The sequence below is a fragment of the Physeter macrocephalus genome, chromosome 9 (assembly GCF_002837175.3).
Source record: "Physeter macrocephalus isolate SW-GA chromosome 9, ASM283717v5, whole genome shotgun sequence".
NCBI classification, from domain to species: Eukaryota; Metazoa; Chordata; class Mammalia; order Artiodactyla; family Physeteridae; genus Physeter; species Physeter macrocephalus.
In genome coordinates, this window is record NC_041222.1 from 11802342 (window position 1) to 11818792 (window position 16451).

Here is a 16451-nt window from a genome sequence, read left to right on the forward strand (position 1 = left end):
AACGGGAGAGGCCACAACAGTGAGAGGCCCGCGTACCGCAAAAAAAAAAAAAAAAAAAAAAAAAAAAAAATAGACAAACAGATTAATGGAATAGAATTAAAAGTCCAGAAAGAAACTCATATATGTATGGTCAATTAAATTTCAACATAGGTGCCAAGACCATCTAATGACGATATAATAGTATTTTCAACAAATGATGCCAGGACAACTGGATACCATATACACATGAATGAAGCTGGAGCCTTTCCTCACACCATATACAAAAATTAACTCAAAATGTTTTTTTAAAAATAAGCTTTTAACTCAAACTCAAAGACCTAAATCTAAGAGTCAAAACTATACAGCTCTTTTTTAAAAAATAAATTTATTTATTTTTGGCTGCACTGGGTCTTTGTTGCTGCGCGTGGGCTTTCTCTAGTTGTGGCAAGTGGGGGCTACTCTTCGTTGCGGTGCGCAGGCTTCTCATTGCGGTGGCTTCTCTTGTTGCGGAGCACAGGCTCTAGGTGCGCAGGCTGCAGTAGTTGTGCCGCACGGGCTCAGTAGTTGTGGTTTGCGGGCTCTAGAGCACAGTCAGTAGTTGTGGCGCACGGGCTTAGTTGCTCCACAGAATGTGGGATCTTCCCGGACCAGGGCTCGAACCCGTGTCCCCTGCATTGGCAGGCAGACTCCTAACCACTGTGCCACCAGGGTAGCCCTCAAAACTATAAAACTCTAAGAAGAAAACATAGAAGTAAATTTCTGTGATCTTGGATATGATAGTAGATGCTGAGATTTGACACCAAAAGCACAGCAACAAAATTAAAAATGGATTAATTGGACTCCATCAAAATGAAAAACATTTGAGCTTCAAAGAACACTATCAAGAAAGTGGATCAGGCTTCCCTGGTGGTGCAGTGGTTGGGAGTCCACCTGCCAATGCAGGGGACACGGGTTCGTGCCCCGGTCCAGGAGGATCCCACGTGCCGCGGAGTGGCTGGACCCATGAGCCATGGCCGCTGAGCCTGCGCGTCCGGAGCCTGTGCTCTGCAACGGGAGAGGCCACAACAGTGACAGGCCCGCGTACCACAAAAAAAAAAAAAAAAGAAAAAAGAAAAGAAAGTGGATCAAAAAACCCACAGATTGAGAGAAAATATTTGTAAATAATATCTGATAAGGGACTAGTATCTAGCATATATAAAGAACTCTTACAACTCAAAAATAAACAAGTAGTCCTTAAATTGACTATTTAAATTAATTTTAAATTTTTAAATTTTTAAATTAAATGGGCAAAGAATCTGAATAAACTTTTCTCTGAAGAAGATATACAAATAGCCAATAAGCACATGAAAAGATGCTAAATAGCACTGGTCATCAGGGAAATGTAAATCAAAACCACAATGAGATAACCACTTCACATCCACTAGGATGGCTAGAATCAAAAAGTCAGATAATAGCAAGTGTTGGTGAGGCTGTGGAGAAAGCAAAACCCTCATGCCTTGCTGACAGAAATGCAAAATGGTACAACCACTCTGGAAAAGAGTTTCGTAGTTTCTCAAATAGTTAAACATAGAGTTACCATTTGACCTAGCAATTCCACTCCTAGGTGTATACCCAAGAGAACTGAAAACATTTGTCCACACAAAAACTTGTGTATCAGTGTTCATAGCAGAGCAATAGTCATAACAGCCAAAAGACAGAAAGAATTCAAATGTCCATCAATGAATTAATAAAATGTGGTATATCCATACAATAGAATATTACTCAGCCGTAAAAATGAATGAAATACTGATATATGCTACAACATGGATCAACCTTGTAAACATTATGCTAACTGAAAGAAGCCAGTCACAAAAGGCCACCTATTATAGGATTCCATTTATATGAAATGTCCAGAATAAGCAAGTGTATAAAGACAGAAAGTAAATTAGTGATTGCTTAGAGTTAGGGGATAGAGGGGATTGGGAATTGGGGGTAACAAACTAAAGGGTATAGTGTTTCTTTTTGAAGTGATAAAAATGGTCTAAAATTGACTGCGGTGATGGTTACACAACTCTGTGAATGTACTGAAAACCATTTAATTGTATACTTTAAATGAGTGAATTGTATGTATGTGAATTATATCTCAAAAAAGCTATTTTTTAAGTTAACAAATATACTAATAAAATTAAAATATATAATCCTGAAGGAAAAAAAAACTTACGTGCACCTGTAATGGCTTTTTCAAATTATACCATTTCTCATAAATATAAAATCCCTCTGGAGTAGCTGGGTTCGAGCTCTAGTTTACTTACCCCCCTCCCTTGAAACCAGGCCACCTCCTTAGAAGGCAACATAATGTATGGCCAACTAACGTTACTTGAAGGTGCCCCTTATTGGGGGACAAGGAGCTGTACTCATGTGCACAAACACACACACACACACACACACACACACACACAAATACATAAATCACGACATACTCCATACAGTATTCTCCCTGAAAAAAATTCTGGTCAAAACAATTTTGTTTCTTTTTAGTTCCAGAGATGCTGGAAATTTAGCTCCCTTTACCTATTTGTGCTCAGGGAACTACCAGCTAAGCAGCAGCTTCCTCTGGTTCCACCAGGGCAAAGCCCACTGCTGAAGGCCAGGGGCTGCCTGCCATGCTGGGGAAAAGCCAGTGAACTGAGGAAAACTTAGCAAAGACCTTCATTTTAAGGGAGTCCAAGTTGGCTATCAAACTGAATAGTTGATAGCCAACTGACTGAATCCATAGCTTCCAAACCTGGCTCATCAACAAAATACTTCTGTGGCTTCTTAAAATTACAGATTCTTTGACTGCACCCCAGACCTATTAAACCAGGATCTCTGGGATCTCCAGGTGCTTCTGATAACTGGCCACGTTTGAAAACCACTGGTAAAACTCGTCATTCCCAAGCAGACAAGCAAAGATCACTCAGTGTACAAAGAAATCAGCAGCCTGGAAGAGGGACGGCATTTGTCAAGGAAACAGAACTAATGAAGGAAGCAGGAGAGAACTCTTCCAGTGTCAGTCCACGGAGAGGAGGCTGCATACGTGGAGTGGGAGGCTCCCCACCCCACCAGGTTCCTGCCCGCCCCGGTGCTCACTCAGGTCACATCACTGGTTCAAGTAACAACCTTCCCTGATACCCACCCAACGCAGCCCTGAGGCCATGGCTGGGCAGGTCATCCACTCCCTGCTGGGTTGAACCCTCCCCAACTTCCCAGATCTGGCAGGGAGATTAACTCAGTACAAGAATATGGGCTGATACAAGGAAATAGTCACATCATACCAGTAAGGAAAAGAAACGGGTTACAAAGCTGTACATACAGCAGAATCTCAATTTTGTTAAAATTAGGCACACACAAATACACACACACACACACAAAGAAATAAGTCTGGAAGGATATAAACCATGTTAACAATGGCCTCCTCTGGGGAGTCAGATTACAGGTGATTTTCGCTTTCTTCTTTTCACTAAGTTTTCAACAATGAATACATCTTACCGTGATAATAAGGAGAAAAAACAGTGAAACGTTTTTAACTTTTTAATCAGGACACGGCTAAGGTAACAAGGCCTCACAGCTCTCCGCCACTCTTTCCTGACCACCGCAGTACCACCAGCTCAGAGCATCCCAGGAACCTCCCCTATCTGGTAGAATCCCACATCCTCGTGGGGCTAACAGGAATTGCCTCCACCGGTTGGGAGGATTAAATGAGATGATGCAGGGAAAGCACTTGGCACACGGCATGGCACGTGATAAACATGCAACAAATGGTGTTGAGTTAATTACTCGTTACCCTCTACCAGCTGGGCCCGTGAATTCCAGGATGCCAGACCACAGGCCATTTCTAGGGGCCAAGCCACTGCTTTTCCGTTACTCTCTCTGCCTCTAGAGAAGAAGGCAGGTTGTGAAGAGCCAAGCGTGCTGATAGAGGTAAGCCCGAGAGTAGGAGAGCCGGAACCCCAAGGAGGGCACAACTCCTTAGGTGCTCTGTCTTTGAAATGTGGGCAAAGTCCACTTACATTGCAGTAACTGCCCCAACTTTCATGAGGAAAATTGTATAAAAGTTTTTTTTAATGTGCTGTACACGTCATCTCAGAAGGCTTGAGCTCAGGTACCACCTCTGCAGCTGGCTCACTGGGAGACCTTCCTCTCGGGATCTCAAGTCTTCAGAGAGGAGACATAACTCCCTCCCCACAGAGAGTTGCAGAACCAGTGAGGAAACGAGGGCTAGGAAGAGCTGTATCCTAGGACATGGCCATTTATCTTTACTGTGGGGACTTGGAAGGCCAGGTTTGCCCAGACCATTGGGGCAGCTGCTGCCCAGCTGTTATTTGGGGGAACCCACTCCTGCTATCTAGGGGCTTGGAAGCAGGAGCCTATTGCCCAATTCTTTCCACCTCAAGCCCCCAGGGCAGCCCTGGGACCCTGCTGAGAGCGCAGTATCTCCTGGAGGAGAGAATTCTCCCATCTCTGCTGCAGGTCCGGCATCCACTGGAGCCGTAGCACTGCAGCCTCTCCAAGGTGAGCCCACAGGAAGCCAAGGCCATCAGGGCTGACCCAGCACCTGTCCTGTCCCTGAGCCAAAGGAAAGAGGACTGAGGAGGTCTGGAGATGTAGTAACAAGACCTTGACTTAACCCTGAGCTGCTTGTTAATGGGAAGCTCAGTGGTGGCAAACCCCATCCCTGAAAGATTAACTGGGGCACGACTGTTCCAGCCAAGTGAGGCCCAACCAACTGCACTCGGCACCAGTGGCCAGGCAGCAGGTGGGGCCCAGCGGCTTGCGCGGCCTGAGCCTGTGCCCTGAGCCCCTCTTGCGCGACCACGGGAGGCAGATATCCCCAAACAGAAGGATGGCTGCTCCCTGCCTCACCTGCCACCACGAGGGGGTTGCCCTCTCTGGGCGCTGCGGGCAGGGTGAAGCAGCCCCTGGCGGCAGCCGCCGCGGGCACTTACCAAAAGTGGTGAGGTAGAAGGACAAGCCCGGGTGGGCGCGCCGGCTCCCGAGGGAGACGCGGTGCAGGGAGCGCTCCATGGCAATGGCCCCGCTCCGGCCTGGCCGGGGCGCCTGTAACTCGAGGCGTCTGTGTTGCTCCCAGTAACCGAGGCAGCAGGTTCACCGCCCCCGCGCCAGTGTCTAGGCGGCGGGCGCGGGAGGCCGGCTGCAGCGCGCGTTTGAACCGGCGGGCGCGCCAGGCCCTGATTGGCCCGCGCCGGTTTGAATGGGGAGATTTCCACCTGACCGAGCCGCCACCGGCCGAGGGGAGGAGGCGCCCGCGGCCCATCTGCTGCCTGGACGGTGGTCCTCCCCGTGGAGCCGGCAGGATGGGCGGCCCCACCGAGGCTCGGGGCTCGGGGGCCGCTCTGGGCTGCAGGTGCCAGCCCCATACCAGGCCCGCGGCTCCTGGCGCGCCCACTCGGCGGGCTTGGCCTGCTCGCCCAGCTGCCCCAGGCCAGCAATTAGCCAGGTTTATAACATGCTTTGAAGCTCAGACCTGTACTCACCAGACCCAAGCAAGGGCAGGGGAGCACCCTCCTGGCCCAAAGCGATGGGGTTTGGAAAAACGTTCTCCACCCTTGGACCTCCACCGCACACCAGCTGCAGGGCCCTTCCCTGACCCTGGCCCCTCCATCTCTCTCTTGAGCCTTCTCTTGGATGAGAGCAGCCTGGCACAGGTCCAGACCAGTGCAGCTTCCTCCAGACAGCCTCATGGCCCCCCATGGGCAGCCTGGTGCCATGAGACAGGAGCATAGGCCCCCAGCATCTGAGGCGACAGAAATGCACAGTATAGTAATGTGGAGGGGGCAGGCACTTTCAATCTCCAGAGCTTGTTGCGAGGAAGCAGAGCTGGAAGGAAGGTCAGCCCCTGCGCTGCTTTGTCGGCAAACATTCATGGGATGCCTCCTGGGAGCAGTTTCAAAGACATCTGCTCTGCAGCTCTCTGTTGCTGCCATGGGGAAAGCTGCTGGTCTTATGTAAATCTAAAAATGGGAAGTGTCGGCAGTTGCCAAATGGATATCTGTGGCTCAGTGATCCACTCAAGACAAGGTTGGGGGATGCAAGAAAGAAAGTGGGGAGAAAAGTTATATGTATGGAGTACCAGGTGCCAGTGGCTGAGCTGGGCAATTTACACACATCTTCTCACTTAATCTTCACAGTAACCCTAGGAAGTATTAGCCCCAATTTACCAGGGATAAACCTGGTAAATCTCACACAGAGAGGGCAGGTGACTTTTCCAAGGTGGGCAGGGCTGAAATTTGAACCCAGACCTGGTCTGCCCCAAAGGCCATCCTCCTCCTGTTCTTCCTTGGCCTCCACTCCTGCCCCATGGCCAATGGCAGGTGGAGGGAGCAGACCTGCCTTCTTGAGGCAGGTAAGGAAACTAGATGCCACAGGGCCAGCTGGCCACCAGAGGGGAGCAGAAACCGGAAAAGGAGCCCAGAAATCAACAAAGTAGTGGTCAAGTACAAATGAGTCACATAAGGCCAGTGGGTTGTTCAAATCCTGGCGCATTGTGAAGCCCTGCTTTGCTCTTCCCCCACCCCAGCTTCTTGAGCACTGCCCTTAGCAGGGGCAAGCCTGCTCCCCTGGCCCCAGCCCAGTGACAGACAGACTTACCTGCACCCTGGACTTGAGCAGGCCTGATCCGTCTCCTGGCTAGGGAAGTCTGAGTCCAGGCATCCTTTCTGGGCAGGGAAGTATCCCGGCCCTGCCACTCCATCCAGCCAAGGAAAACAGGCAACCTCAGGCTCAAGCCACAGGATTCAGACAGGACACGGAGGCTGGAAGTGCTGTAGGCCTGCGGGACCAAGATGGGAGCATGAGTGAGGCATGGCCTGAGGATGGCCCCTGAAAGGGGGGTCCGCCCCAGTAGGAATTAAAAAGTATGATGTTCAGGAGTCTGAGCAAAGGGAGGCCCACAAAGGGAAAAGTGATGTGCCCAAGCTGACAGTGGCCCCTTCACAGCTCAGGGACCACTGTAGCACCTAAGGGAGACCACCTTGGACTCAGGAAGCTGTGAGCAACCGGTAGATATACATTCAGGAGGGTAGAAGCCAGCAGGAGAGCTGGGTAGACTTGCATTATCTGTATGTGGCCTGGGGGAGAAAAGACTGAGGCCCACACTTGGCACTTCACCCCTACTCGGGACAAAGGTCCTGCTGCCTTGCAGGTTCCCTCCTGATTCCTCCTGCCCCATCAGTTGGGGACCCCAGCGCCACTCTGATAGTGATTTGACTCTTGTGGTGGCACCACCTCCACTGCCCTCACCACCAACAGTAAGGCCCCTTTACTTAGTAGAGCACTAGACGCTTCCTTCTCTTAAAGGGGCAGGTCACTCTTTTCTCAGGAGGGGGAGGACAGAAGTGAGTGGGAGCCTGGGCAGTGGCACTGCAGGAGACACTGGCCCCATTAACCTACAGTACTGTCTACAGCAGACATCCAGAAAGGGTTGAGGTTTATGGCCCTGCTTTCTCCAAAAAGACAAGGGAGCTTGAGGACCACGCCTGGCTTTCTGACATGCCCTGAACACTCTAGCTCCCCTGGTCATGGGCCTCAGTATCCCTCTAACACTCACACACACTCCACACATACATAAACAAACTACACATACAATAGTAACACTGCACACACTCTGCACACACACACACACACACACACGCATACCATAACACTTCCCACGTACATTCACGAATACACCAGATACACAAACATACCATATACATACACCCCACACACAAACACACCACATACACACCTCACACATGTATACAATCATACCCCACAGATTTTCATGCATCCTATGCACATACACAAGCACACAGAAACACGCTACACAGACACACACACACACCAAAAAAAACCACTTAAATGCACTATATACATACAGCACATCCACATACAAAGATTGACTGATTATATTTTTTAAGACTGACTCTGTTTCAAGAAGAATAAGGACTACTTGTGTTTGGAAGGAAGGGACTAAAGAGGTTTATTTGGGTGTATTTTCACATTAGCTATCAAAGAACCTTAGTGCCTTTAAGATATCATCTGGCCCAATATCCAAAACAATTTTGAAAAATAATAATAAAGGGGACTAGGACTACCAGATGTTAAACAGTCTTATAATAATGTAGAAAGAAGACAAACAGATAATGGAACAGAATAGAAAGTTCAGGGGAAATATGATTTTACTTAGAAAACAAGACGATGTTCAAAATTCTTTAAACTAAAGACTCACTTCAAAGAGAAATGGAACAGCTAATTCAGATGAAAATTTTAAAAGGAAATAATAAGGTTAAAGTTGAAATTTATTTTTAAAAAAACAGACTTCAACAATAAAACCATAGCCTGGTTCTTTGAGAAGACCAATAAAACAGAACTCTGGCAAAACAAAGAAAACTATAAATAAACAAGTTTAGGAAAGAGAAAGATAGCCAAGATACAAAGGTAATTCTTTAAATTATGAGAGAAAACCATTGCAACTTTATTTGTAAATTTGAAAATCTGGGGGGAAATTGATGCTTTTCTAGAAAGTATTAATTATTAAAATGTATACAAGAGTTTGAAATTTTTAATAGATCACTAACCGTAGACAAAATACAAAAGGAAACAAAAAATCTACCTGACAAAATTACAGAAGACTCCGATAGTTTTAGAGGCCAATTCTATTAGACCTTCAAGAAATAGATAATGCCTATGTAATTTAACACTGTTTCAGAACTAGAAAAAAAAAAAACTGGAAGATTTGTCAGTACTAGATACAAGGCTAGGCAAAGACAAAAACAAGATAAGGTTAACAACAGAAAACTATAGACCAAAGGTCAAAGGTAAAAATAAGAGTAGAAGTTAATGAAATAGAAAACATAGATAAAAGAAGACCTATTAAAAATGTGACAGGGCTTCCCTGGTGGCGCAGTGGTTGAGAGTCCGCCTGCAGATGCAGGGAACATGGGTTCGTGCCCCAGTCCGGGAAGATCCCACATGCCGCGGAGCGGCTGGGCCCGTGAGCCATGGCCGCTGAGCCTGCGCGTCCGGAGCCTGTGCTCCGCAACGGGAGAGGCCACAACAGTGAGAGGCCCGCGTACCACACACACACACACAAAATGTGACAAAACTAAGCCCACATTCCCCCAGTTTTGCCACATTCCTTTTTTAAAAGAAAAGCTAGAAATGTCTAATTTTTAATATGATGTCTCCCAATTTTTTAATATTGACTATTCATTCAAATTTTAAAAAAACATTATGTAGGCCAAATAAAATATATCTCTGCCCTATAACTAGTTTGAAATCTCTGCTAGACCAATCTGATTTATGAATATAGACACAAACATCCTAAATAATAAAATATTAGCAAATCAAATCCAGCAGTATATTCATGATACATTCAAATGGTATATATTCCAGGAATGCAAAGACGGCTCAGATTTAATGAACGTATAAGTGCAGGGGTTGGCAAACTTTGCCTACAGGCCAATCTGGCCAGCCACCTACTTTTGTACAGCAAGTAAGCTAAGAGTGGATTTTACAGCTTTTAATGGTTGAAAAAAAATTGTTTTAATTTAAAAAAAAAGGTTTTTCTAAGGTTTTCTAAATTAAAAAATGAATGTAAAATATTTACAAAATATATGGCAAATATGTATATATGTACAAAGGAGTCTTACCAATCAGTAAGAAAAAATAAATGTACCAAAGAACATGAATAATCATTGCACAAGAGAGGAAATATAATTGACTAATACATAAAATACTAGTAACCAGAAAAAGAAAAAAATCATCCCACCATTTGCCTTCAGGAAGTTCAAGCATTTGTATTTACAGATGAGACAACTAAGTTTCAGAGTTGTTAAATGAATCAGGTTGCTAAGGTAGTAAAGAAACAGTGGAGAAATAAGAATCCAGCCAAAGAACCACTATAGAATATCATCTTTCACACTAATCTTCAACTAGTAGTACTAAGACCTCCATGGCTTCTAACACATTAAAATTCAATTCATCAGATGTTTGCTAAGCTAAGCACCCATGCTGTGCTGAGCCTTACACGGAACACTGAGCGTACAGAAGTGAACAAGATGGAGTTTACAATCTGGGGGAAGACTGGATGAGTGTTACAATGGAGGAAACATGGCAACCTGCAGAAACACAGATTAGTATCTCACTTAGCCTGGGGATCTGGGCCAACCAAGATGAGAACGGAAGTCAGAAAAGACTTCTCAAAGAAAGTGACCTGAAGGATGATTTAGCCAAGCCAGTGAGGTGAAGGAAGGGTTACAGGCAAAAAGAACAAAACATGCAAAGGCCAGATAATGAGAGAAGCTTATACATTTGAGGAATGGAACAATGGGACACATGGCAGGGAGGGAGGAATATGCAAGAAGGTAAACATCATACAGGGCTTCACATATTATTAAAAGGAGCTTGGGCTTTATCCTAAATGTAGGGCAGTCGTTGAAAGATTTTGAGCGATCCCAAAAGGTTTTGTGTTTTAGAAAGATCACTATGGGGCTTCCCTGGTGGTGCAGTGGTTAAGAATCTGCCTGCCAGTGCAGGTGACATGGGTTCGAGCCCTGGTCCGGGAAGATCCCACATGGCGCAAAGCATCTAAGCCCATGTGCCACAACTACTGAGCCTGTGCTCTAGAGCACACGAGCCACAACTACTGAGCCCGTGTGCAGCAACTACTGAAGCCCGTGTGCCTAGAGCCTGTGTTCCGCAACAAGAGAAGCCATGCAGTGAGAAGCACGCGCACCACAATGAAGAGTAGCCCCCATGTGCCGCAACTAGAGAAAGCCCGCGCGCAGCAACAAAGACCCAGTGCAGCCAAAAATAAATAAATAAATAAATAAATTTATTTTTTTTTTTTTTAAAAAAAAGATCACTATGGCTAGAGTATTAAAAAATGGATTGGGGGGGACTTCCCTTGTGGCGCAGTGGTTAAGAATCAGCCCGCCCTGCTGCCGCGGAGGGGAGACTTCAGAAGCAGCAGAGCTCCTAGCGCCTCCCCGCCTTCCTCAGCTGCCTCCTCCCGAGCCGAAGAGGCCTGTCGCCAGCTCTGCCTGCTGAGTGAAGAAGTGGGCTCGACTGCATTGCTGCTGTATAAAGCATGTGGTCTTAATAGTGTGTGGACAGCTGACAAAGTTAATCCTTTTTTGTAATACTTTCTATGTGACATTTCTCTTCCCTTAAGAAACACTGCACATTTTAACTCTAAGCATGATCTCTTCTGCGTTGACTGGACTTTGTAGGGGTGGGGGAGGATCAAGAGGAAGTGGGCAGCCAGAGACCCTGAAGGGGCCCGCTTCCATGACTGCTTTACGCAGAAGTCATAACAAATGCTGGTGTCTTTAGCTCCAAATGTGGCAGGAAGGGGGGTGGGGAGGTCGGGGGGGAATCGGGAAGCTCAGGGGGCAGGATCCATAAAAAGCAGTGTGGAGGTGTACAGCCTGAGCCTGACTCCACGCCACTGGATAATTTATGTGGTCAAACTGCTGTTCTTAGCGGGGAGGCATTCAGAATGTCACAGAGGCCAGACCTATGGCCTCCTGGACCCCTGGGCCGGCAGGGCATCTTGGAAGAACAGTGCTTGGTTTGATACCTGCAGCAGAGGAGAGGAAAGCCCAGAGACGTAGTGTGAGGAGGCGACCCACTGTGTCCCAGTGCATCCGGGACTAACTTTCTGAGCCCCCTATCCAAAGCTGGCTTTATTTCCGTTAACGCTGGTGCTCCCGCATCTCATGAGTACACCCTGTGTGTCTGTCCTCTCCCCTCTGCATTTCATTGTCACCCCCCCGATGCCCCCTCCCAGCCCCGGATATGGGGAAGGTCAGCACTGAAAGGGTTAAGCAGCAAGCTTTGGTTCATGGTTTTAATTCCTTGGTAAGGTAAATTAGGCAATGCCAAAGGCTATGGGTTTGGTCCTTGGAGAAAATGTGGGCCTTACAAGATGGGAGAGTAAATTTTGGAGGGCTTTATTTATTTATTTGTTTATTTATGGCTGTGTTGGGTCTTCAATGCTGCGTGCGGGCTTTCTCTAGTTGCGTTGAGCGGGGGCTGCTCGTCGTACCGGTGTGCGGGCTTCTCACTGCGGCGGCTTCTTTTATTGTGGAGCACGGGCTCTAGGCCCATGGGCTTCAGTAGTAGTGGCTTGCGGGCTCTAAAGCGCAGACTCAGTAGTTGTGGCACACGGGCTTAGTTGCTCCGCAGCACATGGGATCTTCCCGGACCAGGGCTTGAACCCATGTTCCCTGCATTGGCAGGCGGATTCTTAACCAGTGCGCCACCAGGGAACCCTGGAGGGCTTTACTGAAGAAATAAAAGACATCTTTTGTATCTTTAAAAAAAAAAGGAATCCAGCTGCCAATGCAAGGGACACGCATTCGATCCCTGGTCTGGGAAGATCCCACATGCCACGGAGCCACTAAGCCCGTGCCCCTCAACTACTGAGCCTGCTCTCTAGAGCTCGCGAGCCACAGCTGCTGAGCCTGAGTGCCACAACTACAGAGCCCGCATGCCACAACTACTGAAGCCTGAGCGCCTAGAGCCCGTGCTCCGAAACAAGAGAAGCCACCGCAATGAGAAGCCCGCACACCACAACGAAGAGTAGCCCCCGCTCACCGCAACTAGAGAAAGCCCGCGTGCAGCAACGAAGACCGAACACAGCCAAAAATAAATAATAAATAATTTTTTTTTTTAATGGATTGGGAAGATGGAGGGGTGGCATGAGGGTTGGAATCCAAAAGTGCTGTTAGGTGAAGTTTTTTCCAGTGGCCCAGGTTAAAAAAAAAACTAGTGTAGTAGCAGTAGGGATGGAAAAAGGTAGAATCAACAGGACTTGGTGGTTGATTGGAAGGTAAAAGGCAAGAAATCCTGGCTTGAGAAATTATCTATTCAGAAGTGACCTTTACAGAGATGGAGAACATGAGAAGAAGGGCTGGACTGAGGGGAGTCTTGATGAGCTCACCTCTGAGTCTGCTAAGGTTGAGTTACTTACTTGCTGTCCAACGGAATATGTCAAGTGAACTGTTGAATACACTGGACATAAGTTCAGGAAAAAATACTTAGGCTAAAATATAGATTTAGGAATTCCCAGTGAAGCCATGGCATGGATAAAAGAGCCCAAATAGAATGTTTAATGTGAGAAGAAGGCTCAGGAAAGAACCAAGAAGAATACCAACTGAAAAGACAGGCAGAGGAAGAAAGGCTAGAAAGGGAGAAGGAAAGCCAGGCAATGTATTAAAAAAGAGACAATAGTCAACAATCTCAAACACTGTTGAGAGGTCAAGGAGGTTAATAACTGAGAAGTGTCCATTGGATTCAGCAACAAGACGATCATTGTTGACCTTCCATACCAGAATAAAATGCTGGGAGGCAACAGCTCCACATGAATGAAACTGTACCAAATTCACTCCAAAAGGAAAAATACCCTGGGCTCAAAGCCAGAGAATATTCTTGGGTCAGGTTTTTTTCTTGTCCTAAATTTAACCAGCTGGAATGTTTTGTTAAGTGGTATTTTTTTCACCCTTGAAATGAAGGATTTGCCTTTTAAAAGCATGTCTGCAATTCATCTTCAAGGTAAAACACAGTATCTTGGGTTAGTGGTTCCCTACAGGAGCAGGTGCTGGTTGCTGTAAATACCACTGAGAAACTTCAATTTGCCTCAGCTATAGAAGCCTTTGGTGACCTAAATACACAAATAGGGTCTAAGTGGGAACCAAGCAAAAAAACTCAAGATTTCAAGTAAGCTGAGAGATGTTGTTTCACAATAGAAGAGAGCAAAACCTTCACTGCCAGAGGAATGTGAAATAGTTAGTTGAGTCCAATGATAAGGGCCAAAAACTTGACCGAAAAGCAGAGTCACCTGTCTCTTCTAGAATGGCTCAGTTTCCTTGTAGTTATGTTGGAAGCCCTTTTAGCCTCTTCAATAAGCACCTGTTTTCCTGACCTGATAACAAGCAGCTTGGCTTGGCACAGTCAAGGGCTCCAGAGGCCCTCAAAAAGTTTTCCAAACTTAAAGAACAATATAAACTTCTGCCTCCTGCCAAGATGGAGTAACATCTTGGGACTGGACCAATCCAGGGACTGGATTTTCCCTCTCACCTGAAACAACTAAAAGACTGGACAAAATATATGAAACAACAGTTTTCAAGATACTGGACATCAAGCAACAAAGGGCAGTGATCCCTGGGAAGCAAAACCAGCAAGGTGAGCCCCATGATTGCCGCAGCTCCTTGCCTGGAGAGACCAACTCCAAATCCTCAAGGCAGCTAGAGTTCACAGGATAGAGCATCAGAGAGGAAAGAGCTGCACAGAGAGCTTCAAAGATCTGCAGAGGGTCTCCCTTCAAATCCTCAACTAAGTGCTAATGAGCTCATAGGTGTTAGGAAAGTACCCTGAGGCTGGTGAAGGAACCACCAAAAAGAACTAATGGGAATAATCTTCCCCAGGCTCTCACAGGACCAAGATTAGCTCTTATTCTCATCAGCCAGAGTGGAAAGACCTTCTAATTCATGGGGCATTGGGGAGGTACTCAGAAGGGTTTTACCCCAGGTGTGGGGAATAATTAGCCCTAGACTAAATGATGCTCTGTTCTCATCTAAAAAACCCTAAAAGCAAGACCCAAAAAGATCAAAAGCTTTCTATGTAACCAGTAACAAAGAGAAAGATCTTGAAAGCAGCAAGAAAAAACCACATTATATACAGAGGAACAAAGAAAAGAATGACATTGGACTTACCCGAAATATGTACCTGAAGAGAGTGAAGCAACAACTTTAAAGAAAAAAACTGTCAACCTAGAATTCTATACCCAGCAAAAACATCTTTTAAAAATGAAGGCGAAAATAAAGATTTTCTCAGACTTACAAAAGCTGATTGAATTCATCATCGACAAACCTGCACTACAAGAGATGCTAAAGTCTTTCAGGCAGGAGGAAAACAGTATCGTATGGAAATCTTGATCTACAAAAGGAATGAAGAGAACACCGGAAATGGTAACTATGTGGGTAAATATAAAAGAGGGTTTTTTCCTATTATTTAAATCTCTTTAAAAGAACATTATAGATGGACCTAGAGACTGTCATACAAAGTGAAGTAAGTCAGAAAGAGAAAAACAAATACCGTATGCTAACACATATAAATGGAATCTAAAAAAAAAAAAAATGGTTCTGAAGAACCTGGGGCAGGAGAGAGAAAGCCTGCACACAGCAATGAAGACCCAATGCAGCCAAAAATAAAATAAATTTTAAAAAAACAACAACAACAAAAAAACACCCAGAGCTCCCTGCATCCTGGAATAAATTGTTATATGTTGCCTTGTCTAAATTCTGATGAGGTAATTGCAAGAAGCAAACTCCAGGGAAGCTATTAGCAACTTAGCATTTGCAGTCAGGTGGGAATGTGGATTCTACTTATGGAAGAAAATAATATGGATGTATTTAGTATAAAATGCAACAACCACAGCTGAGATCTGTGGCTCAGATGGATGACACTCAAGCTTGAATATAAAGCTTATGTAGACCAAAGCCTTTTTCTGGATCAATGTAATGTGATGATGAACTGTCTTCCAGTGGACAGTAGCAGATCATACAGGGACAGAGGTCATGGCATCTAGAGATCCCAAACATTCTCCAAGGGAATTTCCTTGGGAACTAGGGAATATATCTAGGTTGGTTTTACTGGAACTGTAACTGAGAGCAGTGGCATGTAACTCTTGGACCCCTTTTTCTGCTCCCACCACTTACTGAAACTGTTCACTCAGAGGTCATCATTGACTTCCATATTCTGAATATCATTTGCCTCTTCTCAGTCCTCATCCCCCTTACCTTAGTTTTCCTCCCACTTCTCTGAAAATTCCTCTATTTTATGGCTCTTCCTGCCTCCTAGTGAGAGTATGCTACCCAGTTGTGCCCTTCAGTCTCCCTCCTTCCTCAATATTCTCCCCCTCTGAGATCTCATCCACTCCTATTTTTACTCTCAGCTACCTGTTCTGATGATGACTCCTGGATCTCTCTGCAACGCCAGGGCCCAGGGCCACCTCTGCTTTGACACACTAACCAAAAATCTCCTTCCTCTCTGCACCCACCCTCTTCCCGACAGCTCACCTAGACTGTAGCCCTAATTGTCTGCTTTCATGTCTTTCCACCCAGCTAACTGTGAACAACTCTAATGCAGCGACTGAGATGTGTCTTCTTAGTAGCTGCTACTGCCCAGCCTAGTCTGGCACACATTTTAAAAAGGCAAATCTTGCCAGGGAATTCAGATCTAAATCAGCATATAAAGCATAGACTGTGAATAGTCAAAATTACCCTCAAATAAGCCCTGAGTCACCCATAAAATGCACACGGTATTGTGAATCAAAAGGGGAACAGCAAATTCACCTTCTCTGTCTTGCACTCCCTCCGGGATGTATTTTCACTGAGGGCAGAGCCAGAACAGCCCCCACCAGATGCATTAGAGTCTGTCATTCCCTC

At 45.9% G+C, this 16451-nt stretch overlaps 1 protein-coding gene across 1 annotated transcript in view; it reads right to left on the reverse strand.

Annotated features, from left to right (window-relative positions):
* The window catches only part of RGS3 (regulator of G protein signaling 3), a 131102-nt gene extending 126080 nt beyond the window's left edge, over nucleotides 1-5022 (reverse strand). The window contains exon 1 of the mRNA XM_007109478.3: nucleotides 4944-5022. Coding sequence (XP_007109540.1) covers nucleotides 4944-5022 — 79 coding nt within the window. The remainder of the gene's footprint in view (nucleotides 1-4943) is intronic.
* Between the last annotated feature and the right edge of the window lie 11429 nt (nucleotides 5023-16451).